Source organism: Plasmodium cynomolgi, chromosome 9 (genome assembly GCF_000321355.1).
Source record: "Plasmodium cynomolgi strain B DNA, chromosome 9, whole genome shotgun sequence".
Classification (NCBI taxonomy): Eukaryota; Apicomplexa; class Aconoidasida; order Haemosporida; family Plasmodiidae; genus Plasmodium; species Plasmodium cynomolgi.
In genome coordinates, this window is record NC_020402.1 from 1 (window position 1) to 27376 (window position 27376).

The 27376-nt window shown below is 31.7% G+C and overlaps 3 protein-coding genes across 3 annotated transcripts; 2 read left to right on the top strand and 1 right to left on the bottom strand.

Moving 5' to 3' along the window:
• Window positions 1-2850: 2850 nt before the first annotated feature.
• On the top strand, window positions 2851-3337 carry PCYB_091010 (hypothetical protein; the record flags this gene model as incomplete). Its single annotated transcript, XM_004222214.1, has 2 exons — window positions 2851-2867; window positions 2986-3337. 2 exons carry the CDS (start codon window positions 2851-2853, stop codon window positions 3335-3337), a joined length of 369 nt encoding a protein of 122 aa, XP_004222262.1.
• A 17951-nt stretch (window positions 3338-21288) lies between these two features.
• On the top strand, window positions 21289-22737 carry PCYB_091020 (hypothetical protein; the record flags this gene model as incomplete). Its single annotated transcript, XM_004222215.1, has 2 exons — window positions 21289-21684; window positions 21865-22737. The coding sequence occupies 2 exons, from the start codon at window positions 21289-21291 to the stop codon at window positions 22735-22737; spliced, it is 1269 nt and encodes a 422-aa protein (XP_004222263.1).
• Window positions 22738-24972: 2235 nt separating this feature from the next.
• PCYB_091030 (60S acidic ribosomal protein p1) lies at window positions 24973-25723 on the bottom strand (the record flags this gene model as incomplete). Its single annotated transcript, XM_004222216.1, has 2 exons — window positions 24973-25132; window positions 25524-25723. 2 exons carry the CDS (start codon window positions 25721-25723, stop codon window positions 24973-24975), a joined length of 360 nt encoding a protein of 119 aa, XP_004222264.1.
• Window positions 25724-27376: the final 1653 nt, after the last annotated feature.

The window sequence follows — 27376 nt, forward strand, 5'->3', positions numbered from 1 at the left end:
ATAATTTTCAAAATGAAAAATATAAAACACCTCATTTTTTAATTTGTAACTATATCTCTAAATATAATAAAATAAAACACTGCACATTTTGTGTAGACGCTTCTTGTTCAGTAGTGCAATAATACATATTATAATTATTATTTTCATCAGTAAAATAAGTTAAATAAGCACACATTTGAGAACACAATAAATTAAAAAAATACAACTAAAAGAGCTAACAAATATATTAAAATGTATATTTAAACGTAATTTTAATTAAACTGTAATAGCGATTTTTAATTATGCAGAATGTGTTGCTTTTGTTATTAACTATATTTACATAAACGATACAATCCGTATCAAAATGGATGCAGAAAAATATTTATCTATTTAAAATGATATTTTTGAAATAAATTAATACTATTTACATTTCCATTTATTAATATATACTAATGTGTTAAGAAAATAACATTTTACACACTATAATATATTCCTCCACATTTTATAGTGTTTTAAAACAAACATATAATAAACATATAATAAACAACACAAAACTGTATCNGCTATGCCGAAATAAATGATAAAATTTTCCTAAATCAATACGATAAAACTATGAACCTCTTAATACGTTAATTCCTGTGTATAATGTAAATAATAATTACGTACAGGTGAATTCTTGCTACGTCTATCATTTTGAAAATAATATAATTCTTGTTCATACATTCATTTATTATTCAAGAATATATTATTTTATTAAGAACAAAATATTTTAGAATACTGCTTAAGATTTTTTAATATTTTTAAATACCAATCAATCATGTATTTCCACAGAAATGCGTACCTCTTTTTCTGTCAAAATTTATATGTACATGATGTCGCGACATCTCAAGAAATACGAATTCGTGTATACGTAATTGAACTATAAAACATGATTAACTGTTAATTCACAAAAATTTAATTATGGAAAAGAATTAAAAATCACATAAATTAGACAAAATTACAATTTCCAACATAACAGATAACTTATTGTACAATTTTACATTTTTCTCAAATTAATATTATACATTTTTGATATATTAATGCTATAAAGCATTACCATGATACTTCTCCTTTTCAAATATATAATATAAAGTTTATTAAAGCTTATATTTTTAAACAATAAAACAACTTCGAAATATCTCATGAAAGGATAAACACATTGTTTTTTTTTTTTTTTTCGCAAAGTAACGTGATTGATATAAATAAATAGAAGAAAGGGCTAAATTATTTAAAATGGATTAAATTATATAGATAGTGAAATTCATATATTCTTCAAACACATTTTTTTTTTCAAAATATAATTTTCGTAAATCTAAAAAAGATGTTTTATATTACGCTATAATTATTTAATGTTTACTGTTTATGCGTAAGCATTATTAGTACGGTCTTTTAATTTTTGACTCATTTTAGTTTTTAAAATAATGCTATATAAAATATTAAAAACTATTTTAACATACATTTTACCATTGCTGCCTTATTTAAAATTTAATTTTATTATTATATTAACTAATTGTATTATGCTTTTATTATTCATTAAAAACGATTGTATTGTATGATGATCATTATGTTGAGAAAGTAAAACAATTTTTACAGCAATTTAAAACTACGTAATTATCACTACAAATCATATGTTTTCCAATCCATGGTATTTTATTCATCAAATAGAAGTTTTTTATTATTACATTTTCTTTTTTTACATGGCCTATTTTTCAAATATCTAAAAAAAAAAAAAAAAAATTATTATCTTATGTAATGAATTAGTATAGCAGTGAAAAACCTCCTATACAAATTTTTTAAGTAAAATTTTGTTTATAATTTAATTTATGTATTATTTTTCTCATCAAATAAATTTAAGTGTTCTTCATTGAATATAAAACTTAAAAATATTATTTAAATGTTACCTTTTCTCGTTTGTTACATTAAACATATTTAAATTTGTTTTCTGAAAAATACTAGTGATAATGCGAATAATAAAAATTATTTTGGTACATTAAAAACATAAAAAATTCAGCATTTTTTAAATATATTTCAGTACAACAAAACGTTCCATAAAATCTTAATACAAATAATTAATTCGCAAGTTTTACAAGCTAAGGGTTGTCTTCATAAATATTGACATTATTAATTATATTAACATTAATATAATAAACAATGTGACGATATTAATTTTAAAGAATATGCGATTCATATTTTTGTATAATTTTATTCAATTATAATTGTTAAATGTATATTAGCAACACGGAAATATTTTATTATAAAAATAGTTTATGCGCTATTCTAAAATATTTTTGTAGCATATATGATTTTCTATAAACTGACGGCTTCGCGTGCTGTATTACGGCATTTCTAGTTATAATGTACAGGAAAATATGAAGAGTAAAGAAGATCAAGTTAAACGCTCGTCTGAAAAATTTACAAAATTATCTTCTAAGTCAATATGTTATAGGAATAACTTGTTATGCGCAAATAATAATGATATATATTCAAAGAAAGGAAAACAACTTAAGAAATGTTACAATAAGGATGTTCCAGGAATATTCCCCCCTTTTTATTTACTTAAATTAAATATTACTTATAATAATGCTGTAATAAAGGTTTTTAAACTAATAAGTGTATGTTGCTTTTTCATAGTACAATTTGCTGTTACAATGGCAAACGGTGAAACAGAAGGGAATTCATGCGCAAATGGAGGTGGCAGCTCAGATGCGTCACCAATTCCTAATAAAATATATTGTTTATGTGCGCAGTATATAAGTGCTCAAATTTGTGGTAATAAGCAATACTATGGTCCAATCATATTTTTCGCATTATCTCTATTCTTTAGTATGATTTATGGCATTTATTATAGAGTAAGAGAAAAAGATACTTAATAAGATTATCATACTAAAGTATTATTAGTTATAAAATAGCTACAACATATATGTGTTACGTTTTATATTTTTTCTTTAGTTTTGTAATTGTGTAAAGAGATCTCGTAGACGTAGAAAAAGGCAGCAAAAACTTAATGAAATGGAGAAAGAAGAAAGAGAACAAGCACAAAAGTTACAAGAGCAAATGGAACAATATCAAATGCAGCAGCAAGAAAAAATGCAGAAATATCTACAAGTGCAGCAACAACGGCAAAGGCAGCAACAACTCCAAATGCAGCAACATCTCCAAATGCAGCAGCAACTCCAAATGCAGCAACATCTCCAAATGCAGCAACATCTCCAAATGCAGCAAGAAGCACAAATGCAGCAAGAAGAACAAATGCAGCAAGAATCACAAATGGGTGAAGAATATCCAATGGGGGAACAATATCAAACATGCGAACAAATGACAACGCCGCAAACAGAAGGTATAAGAAAAAGGAAAAAAAAACTACTAAAAATGGAGGGGATAGTTCTATGAATACCCTGAATGTAGGTTACCAACAGTCGCCAGAATAACAAACATCCGTCTGACAACGAATGTCATTACTTAAATTCTCGATATTTAATTTAAAAATAACGTTACATTAATGCTATAAAGAAACACAAGAAACGTTAAATAATAGGAAGAATGTTTATGTAAAGTTATGTAAGATATATAATTTTTTATATGTATTGTATAAAAAAGCATACACTTGCGATATCTTATCACCTGTTCCAGTGAGATTAACAACAATAAGTTAACAAAATGGATTATTTAAACGTTTAATTCAAATAAAATCCGTTTTTAAAATGTGCAAATCAGTATGCAGTGGTTTGATAGACAACAAATGAATGTTCCCCAATTGAGCACATTGATAAAAGTATAAATTTATCAAAAACTGCTTAGAAGTAAAGAGCTATTTATGCAAATTGGAACGCATTAAATTATACGTAACTTATGTTCTTAAAATTTTATGATAATAAAAAATAATGTTATATTTTGAAAAAATGGTAGACCGTTTCTTTGAGAAGGTTCTGTTCATACATCATGCCGAAGCAACGAAAAGAGCAGAGATCTTTATTCGAAAATTTAGTACACTATAGTAGCGACAAAACAAAACTGATAAATTACGACAACAAAAGCGCTATATAAATGTAGTATAAATAACAAAGATGAAATCGTGCGTATACAAAAGACAGATTAATCCACGAAAAGAAATTTCCCAAAACAGTTACACCACCAATGGAATGTACAAATGAAAATATGATGGGAAATTTACTTGCACAAATAATGCATTAAATTGCCCAAATATATACCTTAACCATTATAATATACGCTATAAGCCAAAAAAAATTTTTAATTTGTCACGATTAAATATGAAGAACAAAATATATATTAATATTTATAGAAAATGAATGACATTTCAACGATTCATTCGGAAAATATAACATAAGGAACCTTGCATAATATTTTTGACCTTAATTTTATATGCGTAGTGATAAGGAAAATCAAATTAAATCAACATCTCTGAAATAAAAATGATGCACACGGAGCTGATATAAAAAGGAAAAGTCTAATATATATATGTACGACATGGTTTTTTCAGAGATGTTACAGGGTTCAGTGATTGTGTAATAAAACGTAAACTTGTAGGCTCATACAACACATCCATTGCTTTTTCTGTGTACCGTATGTTGATTCGATTCTGCAAAATAATAAGTAAATTGTCCAAGAATTATAAGCATATAACATTTATTATTACGAGTGCAATTAGGAATATACTACCAATATCTATATATGTAATTCAAAAATGTGCGAAGTTAATTAAGGAATGTAGATAACTTTCTACCATGGTAAGCATGTGGTCATTCATAAATGGAAGAATAACACATAATAATTGGACAAGGAACATTAAAGTGTTAAATTACTTTGCACTTATAAATCTTTATCTTTGTTATTACAATACATATAACTATTTTTTTGTATTTATAGATCACCTATTCAACATTTTTCCGTGAGCTTCTTTTTTTTTCTTTCATTCTTATATATATCTTAGTTATCTCATTTGGAAAAAATAAGCAATACTTATTAAAAGTATCAAGAAATACTATCCCTTTTTTGTTGAACGAAAGGCGTAGTCAACTATGTTTCATGGGGACCTGTAGATGGGCAAGTTGTAATTTTTTATTAATAAAACAAATATTACATACAAGTTATTTTTGGAGATGTATTCACAGATGATTTTATTTTTAGTTTTACACTCTTATATGTGAAAGAAGAAAGAATATGTGTAGTATTTATTTTATCATGTTTCATATATTATCACCTAAAATTATAAAGCCGTCCTTTGTTAGCCTTCATAGATTATCATCAATTTTGATAATGTAAAACACTAATTATATGTTTCATACCTATGTCATTTGTGTCATAGTACCATATGCTATGTTTTTATTCCTTGCACATCCGTCTAGCTATCACACGTTTTATGATTATTGTTAAAACGTAATAGCTATGTTATGAATTTGATAACTGTTTCCTTTTAATATAGGCCAATCCACAATTTTATTAATTTCACGTTGATCTATTTTTTCATTTTATTTTTTCGTGATTCCGTTTCGATATGAATATGTTCTGAGCTCCACGAAATATATTACATATAAATGTGCAAATATTTTTTTACTTGCTGAAACTTTGTACATAATAATATCTTCATTTTTCCTTTAAACGGACTGATTCCTTCGTTTTCATTCCTCCTGTGTGCCGTCACACAGCACATCATTAATTCGGGTAGGGCATTTCGAATGTCCTAACAAGAATTGTTCAAATTTTCGCGCTTCAAATTGGTCATTTTGTGCTCCCCCTTCTAAGCAGCCACTGAACAGTTATTTTATAATACAAAAAAGTAGCACAAATTTAGCGTTCACAACATTCAACATTTTGTCCCGTATCAATCTAATTAATTGCTCAATTCTTTAAGGATCAACAACGCCAACACACATTTGGCCAAATTCGAGGAAAATAAAATGCAAAGATAATTATCGAGCATTAAATGTGTTTTCGATAAAACGCTCACATAAGCACAGTTTCGCAAGATAAATTTGTGCAATATTTACATAGCCACGATTTTAATCTTGTTTGTCCATGTTAAAATAGGCACCATGGGAAACTCTTTTAAGTGCAACATACTTTGACATAAAATCGAACTATTTTATCCTTCCATTTATTAACGTATAACAAATGTGCCGTAATGGACTCCTTTACCCCTTAACACATTCATCAACACAATTTACCTGGCATACCACATGTTAACACTATTTGAAGTGTTACACATGAATATGACTTGATTTAGCAATAGGTGAGCCCCCCCAAAAAAATGTAAATTCTCGCCTTATTATTTTTCAAATCGATCTTTCGTGAGTACACAAAAAGGAAACTATACAAATCAGTAAACCGAGCCAAAATTTGTACTTACATTTAATAGGTTCATTTTTTATCCTTATAAAAAATGTGCGTTATAAAGATATGAGCTCATTCGTAAATGCTGAATGACCCCCTTAAATCTTTCAAATTTCGCAAAATTGTGAATGCGAAATGTCATGGCTATCACCCTGGAATTTTTTTCTTTACGTTTATTCGTGTAAGGATCCAAACAGTGAGAAAAACTATACACCATGATAAATAACCGAACTGCAATTAACTGTAAAAAGTGACGAAAGCGAAAAGTTAAGGGAGAGAAACGCGAGCTTTTATAAAAATTACTGAACTTTATTATTAAAAAATTTTTACCTATTTTTCTAACACGGAAGTTATAGTATAACTTATCATCTTTTACTTTTTTTCGAGTTAAAGAAAATGCCCCTTTTATCAGCTATCCTCTGGTTTGACAAATATTTTGTACTTTATAACACAGTAAAATAACTTTAAGTATATTCACAATTTTGAACACTACAAAGAGAAGGTTGAGAAAAATATGACGCGGATTCAATTTAAACAGCGCAACGCTACAAAAAATATATTCGAATAAATGACAAATTACTGCTTGAAATATATATACCTATATGTGATTAAAATTCGTGTAACTATAACGAATTACAACTTCCCTTGACTGAAGCTTCTCAAAACGTGAAAGTTCAATAAAGAATGCATGGCGCATGTATACTAGAGTTGTAACTTTTTAAAAGCAACTAAAAATAAGTACGAGTTTTAACAAACATGTTTATTCTTAGAATAATTCTTCAAATAAACAGATACATAAAATATAAGAATGAGTTACAAAAAATATGTTTTTTCTTTCTTCATTATTCACCTTTTTGAAGTACCAAATAGTACATTACTTTTTAATGATTAAAAGAATCAGTAGATATCTATTTGTTGAGCTATTCAGCAGCTAACTGTTCTGTAATGAGATAAAATTAGTAACACATGGAATAACCTAAACGTTAATAATAAGCTGTACAATGTATATATGTATAGCATTTTCGTGGCTTATCAAAAATGATTACTTAATTTCTTTCACTTTTTTTCATTTTCTCTATTTTTTATACTTCCAAAATGAAAAAGAAAAATTCTTGAACAGTAGAATTATCGCAGCAGTTGTTTTTTTTGTTTTTTTTGTTTTTTTTTGCCCCATTCTTTTAGATAACCAATTGGCTGTAAATTATTTGCTCATAAAAAGCCACATTAATTTTTTTTAGTACAAATATAGAACAATAAATATCTACTTCTTATTTTCTTTAGTCTCTATATGCATGCCCCCAATTCGCTCCCTTATATATAAAAACATCTTAAAAATTAATAGCCGCCAAAACACATAACTCTTTTTGTAAATGCTAAAAGGGAAAAAAAATTACTTATTCGTTAAGCCCAATTTCGGTAACATATGTTTTTGAAAAAATGAAATAGAATCCATCGACGATGTGAAATTTGTTCACTGCGAATTATCTTCATATCGACCAACGCAATGATTTACATTGCCAGTACTATAATAAACTACATAATGAAACTAATTTTGATGATAGGAACGAAGAGACAGCAATAATCACTTGAGAACACCACCTTGTATATCCTAACAACAGAAAAATACCTGATTGTTCAAATAATTTGTTTATCCTTGAAAGAAATCTACACAAATGGGTGTAAATAATAATTTCCCATTGTTTTATCACTTTCTGTAATTCCGTTAAAATGGTAATATGAAGACTTGTAACTCGAAATTAAAAGAGCAACCGCAAAAGTGCAAAGAATTGGCTCGCAAACCACCATGTTATAAGATCAGCATAATATGTGTAAGTAACCATGGCATATATACAGACGTCGCAAAAGGGGCAACACGTTGCAATCATCAAGCACTCACACATAACTTACCATCTAGCTTAATTAAATTGTTATCAAATGTTCGATATAATAATATTGTAGCGAAATTGTTAATATCAGCAGGAATATGTTACGTTTTTATGTCCCAATGTGCAGTTCCAATGATGGTCGTTGAGGGGACAGAACTTTCGCAAGGCACTAAAGCATCTAACAACAGTGATAAATACAATATCAGAAGTAATAGTGATAAAGATAACATAAGGGCCGGAATTCGATGGTTTATGTTAGCAAAAGAATACCTTGGAATTATTAAGAATGCAATAAATTGTGCTTTTTTTGACACAGTGGAAGACAGGTGCTTGAATTTAAGATTCTACATTGGAATTGGATTGATATTTACTTCGATAGCATTGGGATTCTTATTTTCCGTTACGTTCTTGGTACGTGGATACTTCATTTAAAAAAAAATTCTCATTATGAAATTGAATTTGCCCTTTTTTTGTATGATCTACTCTTCTGTTAAAACATTCAAACGTTTTACATATGCATTACATTTTTGCCCCCATATCAGTCCACACCACTTGATAAGATTGAATATTACCGCAAGAGGAGGGCAGAACATATTGAATATTATAAGCAATTAGCGAAAAAGGAAAAAGAAATGGACAAGAAGCAAATAAATGTGTCTATGATACCTGGTCAGATAACGCCTCAGATGACGCCTCAGATGACACCTCAGGTGACACTTCCTCAGATGGCACCTGGACAAATGATGCCAGGATCGATGGTGCTTGGGCAGATGGCACCTGCACAAATGCCGCAAGGATCGATGGTTCTTGGGCCGATGGCACCTGCACAAATGCCGCAAGGATCGATGGTTCTTGGGCAGATGGCACCTGCACAAATGGCGCAAGGATCGATGGTGCTTGGGCAGATGGCACCTGCACAAATGGCGCAAGGGTCCATGGTGCTTGGGCAGATGGCACCTGCACAAATGCTTCCAGGATCGATGGTGCTTGGGCAGGTGGCACCTTAACAAATTGTGCTTGGGCAAATGGCACCTAGACAAATGGTATATGGGACAATGGTGCCTGGGTACACAAATCAACAAAAAGTTAAAGATGACGAAGAAGATAACGATGACCAATAAGATAAACCAAATGAACTTGCTAAGCGCAGTGATAAAAATTATCTACCACAAATTACGAAGAAAAAGTCCAACAGAAACAAGCGAAAAAATTATCAGTGAATGAAAAAAAACAGAAAAACGGAAAAAGTGATTAAAATAACAAACATGACAAGCATAAAAAAGAACCATCAATTTTCACTCCTACAGCTGCAACTGCACGTTTACAAAAAGATGAATTTACTATAACATATCAGGCAAATACCAATGTGAGGCATCATAAAATAGTAAATAGCTTCACCTCAGTTATCCTTATATCACTTCAATCGCTAAACAAGTGATACCAAACTTTTAATTTTATTCATCACTCACAGAAAATATGCGTCAATAAAGATTATAATACAAACAGCGAGCAAGGCGGGTAATACAAATTTTAAATGCTTTATGTGAAAAACAAATTTGTAAAGAGGCAGCCAAAATGTACTAGACAAGGCCCCACGAAAAAAGGGACTACTAATGATATAATGTCAGAATCTCATATTAAATTTAGCAGGTAAAGAAATAGTAAAAACGGTTATAGGGTGAAGAATGCTGAGTATCATTTGGTGGATGATGCTGTACAGGAGCCACTGCTTCAATGCAGCAAAACATAAACTAAAAGTATTGCTTGAATTATGACGAAATGATAGAGATATATTGATACCCCTTATTGTACATTCACTGAAATAGCATAAATGTGTAACAATCAATTTATCATAAAAGATATACATGTGTAAGATTCTGGTAGTATGTTATGGTTGTGCTCTCCAGTACGCATTTCACGTTGTTATTGTGGCTAGCATGAATACAATATGTTTAACGAGTTTATATGCATAAATAATGCTCCCCTTAGCTAAAAAATGAAGATTCTGGTGGAATTTCAAATGTTAATGGATATTAATTAAATGCAAAATGAGTGGTAGGTATTATTGATTCATGCGAAATTTTACTGTTTTATAGTGTATTTATTCCCATAAATGTTTTAAACGCCAAAAAAAATGTAATTATCCGACTCGCTTTTCCCAAAATGGGGGGATATTGGACCAAGAATTCGTCCAGATCTACAGCGCAAAGGGTTTTTTTATTTCATTAAGTCAATTTAACGATCGCTTTACACACGTTCGTTAAAAAAAATATATTTTATAAATGCTTGGCAATCATTCTGTGTGTAAGCTTATCCCACCCCCTGTTGTTTTTTTTAATTTAAAGGCATTACACAAAATGGGGAGTCACGTTACTCATTATTTGTTTGAATTGTTGGAAATTCTCGAGCACCATGTGTCTCTACAAGAACGAATTAGAAGATGCGATGTAAAAAATGCACTAAAATATAGTAGTGCGCGCATTTGATCATGTTCCTCTGGGATATATCGTATAGCACAATGATAACCGTTTTGAGGCATGCTAACAAGGTGGATGAAATGAAAAGTTTTACTATTTACTTATAATTATTTGTTCATAAGAGTGATTTTCAAAAAATTCGGCTTCATGTTTTTTTTTTTGTGTGAAGCAATATTATGGACCATCTCTCCATTTGAAAATTTCCTCCTACAAATAATCCGTAGTGTTGTGCAAAGTTGCACATGTATACATGTTCACTTGTTTGTCAATTTATGCTTAAAAAGTGTGGAACATTTGACCTAGCGGCAACCAATTAACCTTTTTTTTTTTTTTTTTTTTGTTTTTCGTTATTTTTTAACATATCAAATCGGACTTCTAACAATTTTTACTGCAGCCATATATATTACAATCTGCTAAAATATTTTTTCAAAAAACTTTTTGGCAAAAATTTAACTTCATGTGGTCTACGTATTATTTTTACGTGCAATCTTTTGTGCCACTTCAAAGAATGTAAGAATATCTACGCTAATCGTTTTTATTTTTTCATTCCTTTACTCACCTCAAATTGACTGCGTTATCCATTTCGACGTTTCTCATTTTTATGTGTGCAAAGCGAATAAAAAATTGTTTCATTATTATAGCACGCCTTTTTGCAAGTGGCAAAAATAAACACATAAAATTATGAGGCTGTCAACATGGAGAAATGAAGAAACGCATAAAAAAGAACGTGCATACATTAAAGCATAAACTTTTGTGATCATATTTTTCCCTCATCATATATGTTATTCAAAATATATGTAAAAATGTTCGATTTATTTTGTTCTACTTGCAAAAAAATTGAGCATTTTCCAATACATTAAATACAGCATAGCTCTCCTTTAATGGCAACACCAACGAAACTTTCTCGTTGGACCACTTAATTTCCAACACGTGTAACATTTTACAAAAGCCATCTTCATAACCTCAGCGTATAGGTGAATTCGCTTCGAAATTTTTAAACTTGCGAAAAATGGAGCTTAATTTGTTTATTCATTTGGTCATACTTGTTTTGTTTCTCTGCCAGTGTCTCTTATAGAAGCCCCCCAAAAAAAGATCAGGACTATTCACGAATAGCAAAGCTCCCATTATAATCGACCTTTACCTAAGTTGACAAGCATGGGGGGTCTACATGTCCCCAATAGAAGGTAAATTTCGCTCCACAAAAAAGGGCACATATGTTCACACACACACATACATACATACACATAATTGTGCAAATGTCAGTGATCATTTTACCGCCCATTTAGCCAAAACTAAATACGTGTGAATAAAACTCTTTTTACTTGTCCCGCGCACTCATCTCAGTAACAGCTGTATCAGCCGATATTTGCCCAGAAAAAACAAATTATGCTTTATAAGACATGAAACAATAACAACAAAAGAACAAGAACAACTGTGACACGAAGACGCTTCTTTGATGCAAGCTGCGCAAAATTATCCAGAAACAGAAGCATAGTCAAACAAACGCCTTCCCGAATACATAAAAAATAATGGAATAAACAATTAAGTAAGAATGTGCCCCCAATATAAAATCTGCTTTTTTAAAAATGTCAAGAAGAATAATAAGTGGACCAAATGTATGCAGACAATTCACAGTAATGTATGTATTCACCCAGAATACACAAACTGAATAATTTTTCCCTTCGGGAAAATATAAACTCGTGCTTTTTATCCCTTATCATGATACGAAAATTTTGACACACTGTTGTCACCCCTTGTGAGGTATACAAAATGGTACAATTTGAGATAAAAAAAAAAGTACATTGCGAAAAAGAGAAATGTGATAAAGGAGCGAATTCAACAGAAAGTGTGTAAATTGTGTAAAGTGTGTATTTTCTTTGCCCACTTAAGAAAAAGACCGAGGGATGATTTATGGAAACGCTTGATCACTAGAATTAAAACCAAGCTGGCAGCTCAATCAGATATTCGTTCATAACTGTTATGGCCTGTACATCACACACCGTTTAACTTAATATAAAAAAATGCTCAACAAAACAAAATTCCATTTTGAATACAACAAAATAGTAACACTTTTCCCTTTTTTTTTTCAGCACACTTTTACTGTCAAGGAGTACCAGGAGCGGTTTTATAAAAGCACATCGAAATTTTATGCAAAAAAGGGGAACCAAATGGATGCAATATATAACAGGAATACATCATAATTTGGTAGACATCATCGGGACTTGGAACATATATTTAATTTGAACAAAAATTAAAAAAACACATTAATGTTTATAATAAAACATGCATTTTGAGGGAGACAAAAAAAGGACTTGCTAATGTATGTCATACATATGCACATTTAATGTTATTAAACGATTTACATAAAAACAAAAGACAAATGTTTTAGTATCGTGCAGATAAATGGACTCATGGATGAAAATTTATCAGCCTTATTCATTTGTCCCCTTTTCTCTCTTATTTTTATCCTTGTTTGGTTTAATCTTCTTTTGTACAACCCCTAATTTTGTACTATACACATTTCATGAAGTTTTTTCCAAAATAAGCTCTTCATATGATACATCCGTGGTAGAAAAATAAAAAAAATGAGCGATGCATAGGGGGGGACATTACATTATGTTACCCCCAAGCATCATTCAATTTATTTTGGCTCCTTCGAATAGATGGCGATCGAATTGAAAATTGCGTTTTCTTTTAATGTAGTATTATGGTACATTAGAAGCAGATACGGATATGATGCCTTTTATGCGGTGTACATGTTTTCACCCACCATTAAGATTTGACTATGTGATAAACATATGATCACTTTATTTTTTTTTTTGTAATTTATATTCCTGTAAATATAGACTTGCTAGCCATAAAAGGGTTCACACGTCCGTACCCATGCTGAATGTTTTTTTTTTTTGTAAAAAGAAGAAACCTTCAAACGTACCTATATAAAATGCCGTATTCTTTCTTAATAAATCATTTTGCATTATAGACGGAACAAAGTATGTATTTAATCTAGCACTTTACGATGAACACACTCAATATATTTCATTCAGGGTTTATTCTACCCTTCTCATAAACCCAATAAACGTGGTTAATCGTAGCACCTATATAATAAAATACACTTTGAAACACCTTTTTTATCCGTGGAAAAAGGCAAAATATACTAAATGATGTGCGGAGAAAACTATAAAGAGTTACATTATCGTCAAATAAATTGTAAAAAGTGTTTACCGCATATATTACACACTAATCATTAACATAAGTTGAAAAAATGGTACAGAAGTGGGGGTAGGCAAAAGGAACTTGAAAAATATGCTCCGAAAATATATAGTTAAAAAAAGATATTTTTTATAAAATTCCTTTTAGAATTACCATGAGGAAAAACTAAACTGTAACTTTTTCCTTTTTCGATTTTTACGTACAACACGGCCACTTCAGCAATACTTCCCTTTTCGCACAGAATGTCTTCCCCCAGACCATCTGAATACTTTTCAAACGCTTAATTGGGTAAGAGTTTTTCATCTTTACGCAGCTAATTGTTACGCAAAATGTGAGTTTACATCCTTATGTTCCTCACCAGTACGCTTATTAATTCGTGTCAAACTATTCTGCGTGTTCGATTTTTTGTTACGTTGTTTTACACCTATTCATTTGACCTTAAAAATGATTGATATTTTGTAACTATATAAAATGCCCACTACGATAAATTATCGTTTAATGCTTTCTTTCCCCACTGCGGGAAGCTCTTCAATTTCTTATTCCACATTGGGAAGTTCATTTCTTGCTGTTCCAATTGTTCTTTGCCCATTTGTGATCAGCATATTGGCGTTGTTCGCATTGTAATTTTATTAATTCATTAAGCATAATGCAAAAATGCACGCTCATCCACTGTAAGGATGGTGTGCACTTTTTTTTTTGATTTTCCCACCTTTACAAAATAAATGATGTATACATTTTGGCAAAAATAAATCAATATAGTCGCGTGCTAAAAAATTAACTCATAAAGGGTATGTCTGCTTCTGGAATTGCCTTGTATTTCCATGGTGTTCATTCTCCTTTTATTAGTGTTGCGTGAAACGTCAGCTTAAATTATTTTCACATAAAAGTGCCTACATTTAAAAACCTGTTTTAAAGAAATAGCATTTTTGTTAAATTTTTTTTCATTTCATTTATTCATATCGTTGAATAGTTTCCCCTCCCAAAAAATGAAATTGATCTCCACTCATTAGTGGTTCATTTTGTTCTATTCATTTATTCGAGGCATTTTTTTTTTTTTTTAATTTGCAAAATGATGCGTAGGCATATGTTACGCAGTATGCACAATTTTTTATGAACCAACTGTGCATCCCTTATAAATGTATTTCCATCCCAACATCATCCTACTTTTATGCAATTTTGTAACACCCAATTCAAAAGTTTTACTCTTACTGAAAAAAAATACAGCGTGTTATTTTGGGGGCGATCTGCTATTTTTTGAACCCACATGGGGAACATTCAAAATGAAGAAAAAATTTCACTCATATTGTATATAAATCATAAAACGTAAATAAAAAATAAATTACAATTTTAGAAAAAGGGGAATTCATGCAATTTAAGGCAAACATTCTTATGTTATTTTTTTTTTTCTTTTTTTTCAACTAAAACCAGTTATGCTGTGTCAGACGCGGAAAGCTTCGCGCAACCAAAACATTTAGTTTAAAAGGATAATTTTGCATGTGAAAAAATTTACTGCATGTGCCAAAAGTGGCAGCAGCGACAAAACACACATACGTATGCATGTACATAGCGACATAGCTACAAAGCGACCAATTAAGTAAATGCGGGGGGCACATTTTTGCCATTTGTCTACACCATGCTACGTAGCAATTGTATTTTTTAAAAATGCTACGGCTCAAAAATGTCGATATCGAGATAGAAAATAAGGGAAGTGGCTTAAAGCGCGATTGCACTCTTGAATTTACATTTTTTACCAACGCCACATGAAGGAAAAAATTATTTTGTTAAAAACATCATTTATAAAAAAATTAATGACCTTTATCCACACAACAGCACTCACATTTTTGTTCACAAGAACGATTTTTTTTTTAAAAAACACTTCCGAAAGATTTGAAATAACTGAATAAACTGCCAATGCACCCGCGTACACTCAAAAAATAAATGCCAAATCCCGTATACCAAAAATATACGTCCCATTTTGTTGGTATAACATAATCTTGTACATATTAAAAGGAGCTGCTTGAAAAATCTGCCGTCGCCCACCGCAACCATCACAACCGCCGCAATCATCGCAACCACAACAACCACAACAACCACAACAATCACAACAATCACAACAGCCAACACCACCACATTTTGATAATTACAAGTCTATTTAGGATAAGGACCCCCCGAAAAGATTTATTCCAAAATTTCGGAAAGATGTTAAGAAGATAAAAATTGCCCCGTATGCATTCTTTACCATTCCTTTGCACACACTTTTAAAGTCTATATATGTCCCACTCTTAATTATATATAAATGTATATAACTATACCTACATATTTTCATAATTATAGAAAGAGCATTCATTGAGATTGTATTCAATTATATATAAAGCACAAAAAATTACAAAGATCAAGCAAAAATACCCCTATTAAAAATGGCTGAAAGGGAGTTGGTTAATTTTACAACCGAATACACGACCTTACTGAATGTCACGGATGAACCAAGCATGGATGATAACCTCCAACAAGATTGGAACATGTATTACCTTTTGCTTTCTTTCTGCATTTTCCTTTATATAACATTATTAATCGTTAGCATAATAGCTGCTAAAATAGTAAGAACAAATTACACTTAAAAAATTAGTATATTAATTTATAATTTTCCCCTGCCTATTCACTCACTCATTTATTAATAATAAAACACTTTTCTTTTTTTTTTGATTAAAAGATACGACAGGATTTGCAACGTCGGCGCCATAATGATAATGAATCAATAGATTCTGGTTATTACAGTACTGGTAATTCTTAAAAAAGAACAAGACTAATGCCAAAGTGTAGACGAGGGACGCCTAAACATTAAAGATTAAGCCGTAAGAGCAGGAGTAAGGAAGTAAGGACATTACCTTAATTTGCGTAATAACGATCCCATTTATTATGCGTATTTTACGTGCACAATTATCATATACATATATTTCGCGCGGAATAGTTTATAATAAAATAGATTAATTATGCGAATTGTACGTTATTTTTTGCCATGCTGTTTCGTTTTTTTTTTTTTCGCTTTTCTTAAAAATTATACCATTCTTACCGTGGAAGAGGTTCCCCTTTTTTAAATGAACTCCTCTCCCTATACACATATACTCTATGCATATATCAAATGTGGAATATATTGAACTGTATCAATTTTCTTTACAGGTTTGCTTTCACATTGTGCACAGTAACTTTGGTAAAAATGGCACATATATTATTTTGGGTACTATTTTTGCCTTATCATAAAACAGGTATACCGCCCCCTCCCTCCCTCCATACATACATACATACATACACACACACACACCAATGGTCGCATGGATATCACCAGAAGAAACTAAAAGTACGCAATGAAATATAAAACTACACACCTATTTTATAGTGTCTCTTCGTTAATGTTATTAACACTTCTTTTGTTAATTTATTTAATGTATGAGCTATATAAGAAGTAATTCCACACGCATCTTCTGCAGTTTGTCCCCACTAAGAGTAACATAAATATATAATAATGTCCTACACATGTAGTAAAAGCTAACTCGTTTTGTTAATTAATTTTTTTTGTTTTCTTAACATTATATTAAAGTTTAGTGCATTAGCTGACTACGTTGTACGACAATGTAAATATACTATTCGTTAACGTCTTATGATTGTATTTTTGTCTTAAACAGTGGATTATTCGTAATGTCATACAAACATGTGCTACCTATATCTTCGTATTCGTTTGACTACTGCATTGATGAACGTTCGTACGCCCAACAATTTTAATGTTCGCTCAGTTTCGTAATTGTATTATCAATTTTTACCAAGTACGTCATCGTTTACCTTTTTATAATGAACGCACGACTGAACGACCCACAATTGCGTATTAATCATTTGTAGGAGATAAAAAGGTTTCCCCATTGATGTTGACTTTTCTGACCTGTTTATACTAAAGGGAAAAACGTTGCAAAATTGCCCCAGTTGAGTAGAACACACAACTGAATGCGCTTCACAGTAATGCCGCTCAAATGGGACAAAGTATTTGATGATTGCTTCTCACGATTGCATAATAACTATGCACTCATCTGGCTATTCATAATGTTTATTCCATTTTCGCTTTAATTTTTGATACGAAAAGGCGTTTGGGGGCAGCAGTTCCACACCATTCTTTTGTATAACCATATATTAAAATATTTTCCCACGCTGTTTTCTTATATCCCCCTAATTTGTTTGCCATTTGAAGGTAACTCTATAAAGATGATATATATTCGTAATGAAGCTTTATTTTGTCCCACGATATGTGCACTTATTTTGGATCACTAACTGATCCACTAATTCGTGCGTACCAAGCAGTGATGGTCCGCATTGAGTACATCTACACACTGTTCATGCCATGTTGCCGCTAACTGCGGTATAAAAAATGGGCTACATTAGCACCCTGCTTTGTACCATTTTGCACCATTTGATAGTAACGCACAAAGATAACTTTTTCTCCCTTTATAGCACATTTCTTTCATGTTGTCCTTCTCCCTTTATAAATAACATCGTCCACATTCGTGTAATGTTTTTCCTCTACAGTCACAAGAACGCATTTCATTACGAAGCAGCGTTACTATGCCTTTTTTTTATTAATCATGCGCGAAAAAACGGTAGGTTACAACTTTTTAGCACGTAAGGGCATGTAGCAATTGGCTCTATAACGCATAACGATGGGGAAATGAAAAAATCACAGCACCATTTTAATCTCCACAGCATTTTTTACGCGTCGTCGTCGAAATTGGAACATCACGCATGAAAGGGATGTCATACATATACGCGTGATACACGTCAATTATCCGCGCTTCGCTTTGTTTATAAAAGCTCCGCAATAATCCTTTCAACAACATACCGACTTTGAATTTTGTAAAATAAAAACCAGTTAAGAGCCGCATCAACGTGCTTATCATATAAATAAACCTATAAAAAGGTATTTAAAAATTGAAAAAAAAATTAACACCTTTGATAAAAATTCTCAGCGAGTTTTTTTTGGAGAAAACCTTGTATATTAAGGAAAAACTACTACACCTCATACGAATTAGTGACGCATTTGCTTCGCCACACATACGTATATGACTATGTATTCATACAAACACGGTCATACCACCATTTGCGATTTTTTACCCCTTTCTCTGGTATATGTACCATATAAGGAAGCAAAGTTTCACTTAAAAATGTAAGAACAAGCGAACGGGTGAAAATACCTTTTGACAGAGACAGAAAACCATGCCCACGGGGATTAACCCTTGAATGTTCACCTTTCGATAACGCAACTTAAGGGGTTGGAGTTGGAGCAGCACAATGCTTTTTTTAATCCCAAAGGAACCCCCCATTCGCTATTTACTTCAAACGTGCCAGTGTAGCAATGTGATAAACAAAAGCAAATCATATTTAGGAAAAGAGGCCAAACGAAAAAATCCTTATGTTCATTAAATATCATTACAACCCTACGCAGTTTTATTTCTTCCCACTGCATAATAAATTCCATTAACAAATATTTCCGCACACCATGACGATTTATGCAGTTGCGTAACGATGAATGGAAATCATTCATCGAATGGCATAAATGAACGCTTAAGGCCTCTGGAAGAAAATTGAAACAAATAATTTTGGAGCATACTAGGTTCATTAGGGTAGACTCGAATTAAGCGCCCATATCTGCTATTCATACATATATACAGGTATATACATGTATATATACGTATTCTAGTGTGAACCTTGCCCATTCTAAGAAAATTATTTTTTTCCCCAAATGTACTTTTTAACTGCTGTAAAAGAAAAAAACAATTTTGTATACCCACTAAGTGCATCATTTCTTCGGACAAATTTTCCCCTTTCATTCCGCGATCAAAATTTTATATATACATTTTTGTTTATAGAGCTAAGCATAAAAATAATAAGGATCACATTTTTTTTTTGCCTTAGTTTGTGTCTATGCTGAGCTAATTTTTGTTAGATAGAAATAGAGTTTATCCCCTTTTCATTTACCTCAGTTGAAACTTACCCATTCATGTTGAGCCATCAAGATGTAGGGTATGTAGGTACTCGATTTTAAGGAAATAAATTAAAAAAAAAAAACAATTAAAGAATTCTCTAATGTTTTATTTTCCTCTTTTTACATTAAACTGCAAAAATGAGAAAGTTGTACAACAGTTAAGATAATCTTTTTTTTTTTTTTTTTTTTTTTTTCTCCAAGCATCAACTGAAAAAACTCAAATTGTTACTAACAATTTCGATCTCGAAGCTTTTAGAGCAGAATTCTCACACTCCTATTTCGTATTATTTTACATTGACCCATCTTCTTTTTTTAAGAGAAAAAGAGGAGAGAAAGTCTCAAAAAATTAATTTTTCCGATAAGGAAATAAATTTTATTAAAAAATTTTCTCTTTGGAGAATAATTAAGAAGAATTTTTTAAAGGAACCAAACCTAATTCTAAAATTAGAATAATATATTGTGGCTAAATATACAATAAAAAGAAAAACTTACAATTATAAAATTAACTATAAAATTTTAATATTTAATGGAAAATAGAAGGAAAAAAAAAATTCCCAAAGGTAATCTATTTATATTTCCCTTTTTTTTTTTGCCCCCTTTTTATACCATTATTAATTTATATTACATTTCAAATGTTTCCCTAATATGAGCTTATTGCGATGGGTACACATGAATTATATAAATCTTTTATACGAGCATGAGTCCATATTTGCTATGCATGAATGAATTCCAAAAGAACTCGAACTGCAAGTGCATTATTCCATTTTTTTTAGGCAACATTATGTTTATAGCGATATTTATTTATTCATTATTCATTTATTTTCCATTCTGGCAAATGTTCACACTTTTTAATGATTTTTTTTTGCTAATATAGCCTTTTTTTTTTTTATGACATTTTTAACACAACCATATGTACGCTCAATTCTGTTTCCACCCATGGTAATAAATGGACATATTATTCTATCAATACATTGTATGTGCAGCTTTTTGCGTGTGCTTTAACATTGTATAAGGAAAAGACATTTCAATCTCTGTTTTTCTCACCTTGCAATTTTTGTGTTCACATTTTCGTATTAATAAATTCGCTGTAAGAGTTTTGCACAAACCATTTTTCATGAACGTTCTCCTATTCACAATTTTATATTCGTAAGTTTTTCATTTTTTTCTTTTTGTAATATTCTCAAAATAGTAAACACTTTTCAGACAATTACCAAAAAAAAGAAAAAAAAAAAGACAGTTTTGCTAATAATTTTTATTAAAAAAAGTACAAATTAATTTACTGTTTAATTTTTGCATAAATCTTCAAATAATTTAAATAATATAAAAAATGGCTCATAGCACAGGCTCCCAGTACTCCCTGCACTCATTGACAGACGATAACAAATCATACAGTTCCTCTCTTGAGCAGCCTTATGTGTCCGAACCTGACTACCCCACCCACCCCATAATTAGTGACATGTTTTACGGAACCTTTCCGAGTTATTACATAGATGATGAGGACGATGAGGATGATGATAGGGAATATTTTCTTAGGAAAGAATCAAAAATCGGTCAAGATCCCAAACCAGACGAAAATGAAACGGACAATGTCGAAAATAAAACGGAGGAAATCGAAAATAAAACGGCGGAAGTCGAAAATAAAACGGAGGAAGTAGGCAACCCGAATAAAATGTTGACTTTTTTTCAAGTGGTTATGATCATCGTTCTTTTGTTGCGATTAGGAGTAAGTCTGAAATTGCAAAATTCGTTGCTCTCTGCGTGTCTCATTCGCTCTCCTGCTAGCGAATGGGTCGCAAAGTGCACAAATGGATGTGCATAATAAGTGTACTTTAAAACGCGTGACAAACGCGGAAAAGGGGTAGCAACAATGCACACATACAAAATTACTCCGAATTTTTTGCAGAGGAAGCGCTGCGTGAGGCTAAGGAGAAAGCACGAGGCGAGGAAGCATCTATTAAAATACCTGGACAAAGTGAACACCAAAATTAAAAAGGACGATAGTAAGATGCAAAACAAGTTAAAAAAAATGGAGGCAAAAATCAAAAGGGAAGAAAACCAAATGGAGGAAAAATGGAAAAAAAGAACACAAAGAACCAAGGATAAAATAAGCAAAAAACCAGCGAAAGTCACCTTGCCTGGTATAGGCCCATACTACGACAAAGATAAAGTCCTTATGGATAAAAAAATGGACAGTTTAGATGTCCATTATGAAAGGGATAAATATAGGAAGAAGAGGCGATGGGGTATTATGAAATCAAATTATCATAATGATCTCAAGGAGATGCAAGATAAACAAGAAAGGAGGAAACTGAAGAAGTGCCAAAAAATGTATAAGTTTGAAAAGGAATGGAATTTTGGACCCAAAACAATGAAAAGGTACTTGAAACAGAAAGAACGAGAATACGATTATGCTACAAACTATGGTAGGAATGAACAGTTAAAAAGAGAAGAGGAAAAGAAGGCGAAGTATGAGGCAAAAGGGGCAGAAGCGGGTGAAGAAGAGGACGATGACGAAAATGATGAGGAAGAAGAGGAAGAAGCAGATAGAGAAAACGAAGATAACGAAGAGTATGAAGAAGACTATGAGGAAGAAGAATACGAAGAAGATGAATGCTATAATGGAGGTAGGAATTATAATGATTATGATTATTATGATCACGAAGATTATGAGGACTATTATTTTAATAGTTACGATGATGGATATTATGAAGATTTTGATCATTATTACGACAATTACCCTCACGGCAGTGGCTACTACGACAATCAGTACTATTAGTAATAAAATAAACGTTTTGAAATGACCGATGCAACATTTGTCACAATTTTGTTAACCTTAATGATAAAATAAGTTGCATCGGCACGTAAAAAATGTGAACAGAGTTTTGAGCTTATTAGTAAGTTAAAAAAACGAAATTTTTAATAAAAATTGTTGTTAACTGTTCATAATTGTTGATAATTATACCCCCCCCCCCCCCAAAAAAAAAAAAAAAATGAGAGGCTTCGAGACTCATAAAAAAATATACATATAGGCATTAAAACAGCTTATATCACCCATTTTTCAGTTTTTAAATTTTCCACACATATTTCTAAAAAAACGTGTTCATTTATAAAACTTAAAGAAATTAACATTAAATTAGATGTATGTTTTTTTCAAAAAAAATTTGAGAAAAATGAACAAATGGCCATTCTCTTGTTGGAGACCTTTTTAATATGTTGCAATGTTTACCATTGCTAGGTCATCCCAATGGTAAAGACATTCTTCATGAGAAAGCTTAAAATTCGGCAGAACTCAAGACGTCTAGATCGCTGATAGAATTGTAATTCATAGCGGCCTCAAATAATGATGTTGGCTCTATTTTAAGCAAAGGTGTCATCATTTTGCAACTTCCTGATAATTCTTCTTATGCATATTTTTGCGTCCTGTCAAATTCAAACATCAAAGTATGCTCTGGTTTGTACCATGTCGTGCATGCGTAACAACACGGGCACACCCTTTTGAGTGTTATTTTAATTTTTTTTTAAAATATGCTCTAATCTTGTGTGTATGTATACGTGTCAACAAACTCGTTCGCGCATCACTTCGACTGCCAGCACTCCCCTTCAATTGTTTTTTATGTCTTCCTTTTTTCCGTGCTCCTTTGAATCTTGTTCCAAACGTTTTAAGATAAAATCGTACATACAGTCTTCCCCCGAATGAGAAACTACAGTTTTGTCCCTTCTAATACGCTAAATAGAAAAAATGAGCTCCTCCAATGTCGTGACATGTCATTTGTAAGTGTTATCCTTTACTGTACGATTATATTTTCCACTCTCGCGTTTTTCAAATGTGTCACAATTTAAAAAGATCGAAAATTGGCGAAGGTTATTCTTTTTATGCAAAGCAAAAATGGTGTCGGGTTTATTGCGTCATACAGGAGGAAAGACTGCTCTTGCAAAGTGCACGCGCGTTATCCTACCTCCCAATGCGTTCGTCCATTTCCACGATTTGTCCAGATTCATCCTTTAAATAACAGCCTTTTTACAGCTATCTATTTCTTTGGATCATTCCATTATTTGGAACTTTTGAAGTGAACCCACTAAAGCAGATGGTGTCCTACGATGGTTAACTAATTAGTCAAGTCGTAGTTCTGCCATTCACTTACAAAGTGTGGCATCCCCCGCTCTTGCGATGGATGCATAAACTTCAAACGGATTTGAAAATCCAAAGGACAACTGAATCACCACTTAACAATAACGGTGTTAATCCCCATCAACTATCATTCATTAAAGCCATTTCGCGAAATAGCACTAATATATGGCGAAATCATACTGTTATGCGAAGATCAGAGCACCCGCTCTTGCACTAATATCGTAGCGGCTTGTAATAGCCAAACCATTTTGAACACAACTTATAGAAGTATGAACAAACTCATTATATTATACCACCCGCACAACACAAAAAAGGGAACATTTAAATAAAAACACGTTAACACAAGTGCTATCCGATTCGTACATGGAACCATCGATTTTTTTAACCCATCTTTTATATAAAATAGGAACTACCCCAAAAAGTCAGATGGGTATACACTTTCGGATGCAACCTTACTTAACAACGCTTACCACCCCTCCTTTTGCTAAAACCTCATTACCTACGACTTAATTTGCACTGTTGTTAAAAAAAAAAAAAAGTAACGTTTTATTTATATGCTTAATAGAAGGTTTTCCAGTTTTACACAGTTTTAATGAAAATTCTTTTCTTTTTTTTTTTTTATTTTTCCATATTTTAAAAATAAATATAATTAAAAAAAAAAAAAAAAAGGTAGAGAGAAAAAAGTTTTATGTAAAGATAAACGTTTCGCTTAAGTTACACAATGAGAGTTCTTCTTCAACAAATTAATGAAAACATTTCAATAATTCGTTAAAATGGGCACATGTTTGGTCCTTTTTTTTTTGTTTTTTCCAATTTGTCCTCTTACATTTTAATGTACAACTCATTTGGTGTGTATGATTTTTTTTCCCATTTGCAACCAATCTAACCGAATAATGAAAATCCTAAGTCATCTTCTTCTTCCTCCTCTTCTACTTTCTCTTCCTTTTTAGCTTCCTTCTTATCGTCACTTGGCTTATCCGCTGCGGCTTGTGCAGCTGCAGCAGGGGCACCTCCACCAACGCTTAAATTGCTTAGTAGGCCCCTAAAAAATGAGAAAAAAAAAAGAAAAAAAAAAATGTTTTTTTCAACTCATTGGTGATGATAAACAGATGTGGGGTTTCACACACAACACAACGTGGTATTTTACGCAGGGTGGTCCTCTCCTGACCGCAGTTCAGCAGTATACACAATAACGGTGTTTCCTCAAAATGCACATATGTATACATGTGTGCCATGGTATAGTTGCACTTAATTCATAATCACGAGTTAACCAATACATATGAAACGCATGGCATAATTTGAAAACTGCACAATGGATAGTGTACATATGATTTGCCTAACGATCAGCATACACGCATTGGTACACAACTTGGAGCATAAATACGTACGCTTCATATACTGATGTACATTTTTATTTGCTCTTTTTTCCTTACTCAATATCCTTTCCCTTTAAGGCTTTTTCGAAGAGCATTGGTAAGTACGGCAACACTGTGTTGTTTGATTTTTTTATAAGCTTTACAATATTTTCACTCGTTATGCTCATATTCTCTTCATGTAGTATCAGCGCGGCGTAGGTACATAAAAGCTCCTGCTTTTCGCATTCTGCTAATTCTGCTACTGGAACTGCTGCCATTTTGCCTTATACGATTGATAATTAAATATTTCGTGAAATTTTGAGAAAATGTGAAGAATAATTTATTTCAATAAAAAAGTACGATCGTTTTCTATACTTTCAATAAAAACTTTTTTTTTATTTTTTTTTTGCAGAGTTTTGCTAACACTTTTTACGATAAGCATAAAACAAAAATTTATATTTTATGCGCAAGGGGGGGAAAAAAACATATATGAAAAAATTTTTTTAAATTAAATTAAATAATGCTCATATAAAAAGGGGTTACTGAAAATGGGCCCAAAAAAATTGCTCGATGCGGAATGTTATATGCGTATTACGAAAAAGAAAAAAAAAGGAAAGCCCATGTATTTTACATATGTATAAAAATACCTTGCGTACGTTACAGCAGAGCAATATTAGTGTATCAAAGAGGTTACCAACTTTGGGCGCAACAACAATTTGCGCGAGGATAGGCGTGTATGCTTCTCTTGCAGTTAATGCCTGTATTACTCCTTGTATATTATATATATGCACTGCATGTTCAAGCTATCCTTTATGCGACTTTCCCAATATTGCGGCTTCGTCCCCACAAAATGAATGTCAATAAATGCGCAAATAACAATCACGAGTGTGAATTCGCGTTTACACCCTTTTTATGTATTGCTTACGATTTCTTAATTAACACAGAAATAACAATTTGAGGAAAACCTTCCTTAAGTTTAATGCATACGCTGGTCGCTCAATATGCCAAGTAAAACCCCTCTCGTGCTTACGCATTGTGCAAATAATTTGTACGCTTTTACCGTGGCCAAATTAGCATAAAACATAATTTAAAATTAACGCACGAATGGTGATGTGCTGTATGCTACAATATATGCGTGCATAAGGGCAAAATAATGTGGCAATAAAAAATGGTGGAAAAACGTACATTCATTTTTACAGTCCGCAAAGTGCAATCCATTAGGTATGAATTATTTTTTTAAATAAAATCATGGATTCTCCATCCCGCCGCTTATCATCAGCCGCATCCAGTTTTACAAATAAATGCTAAAAAGAAGGTACCATAAAAATGTATTTGCAAAAACGCAAAGGGGGTTCACATAATTGACCCTTTTTAATTTACGCATATATGTTGGAACAATATTTTACGTTACTTCCCGTTCAGTCATTTGTGAGTTGCTCCTTTTTCAAAAAAAGAAACAAACAAAAGCTTGCTGCCCCCTCCCTCTTGCAACGCCCTTAATTAATAGGTAAAATGCCAATGTCATTATCACCAATATTAAAACGCACAGTTGAGAAATTACACCGAAAAGGTTTTCCATTTTTTAAGCAAAAAATGCACACATACGTATGCGTATCTGTTGAAATAGGTACCATATAACACCATATGTATGTAAATCCTGTGTATCCATGTTCCATAATAAAGGTTTAAGTTTAAATGAAAAACGTAGCCAACATTTTTGTGTAACTTAACAGTTAATCATTTTCAAAATGGTGGACCTGAAAATACGCTATATGTGCTTTCAAGGCGTGAGGAAAAGGCAGTTTCTTTAGCCCCCATTAGCACATCTAAGTGGAAAAAATTAAGTTGAAAAAGGAGAAATTTTAACATTTTCATGTTCTCCTTCCTTTCATGTGTGCATAAGCGAAACTACAAACTAAAGCGCGAGCCCG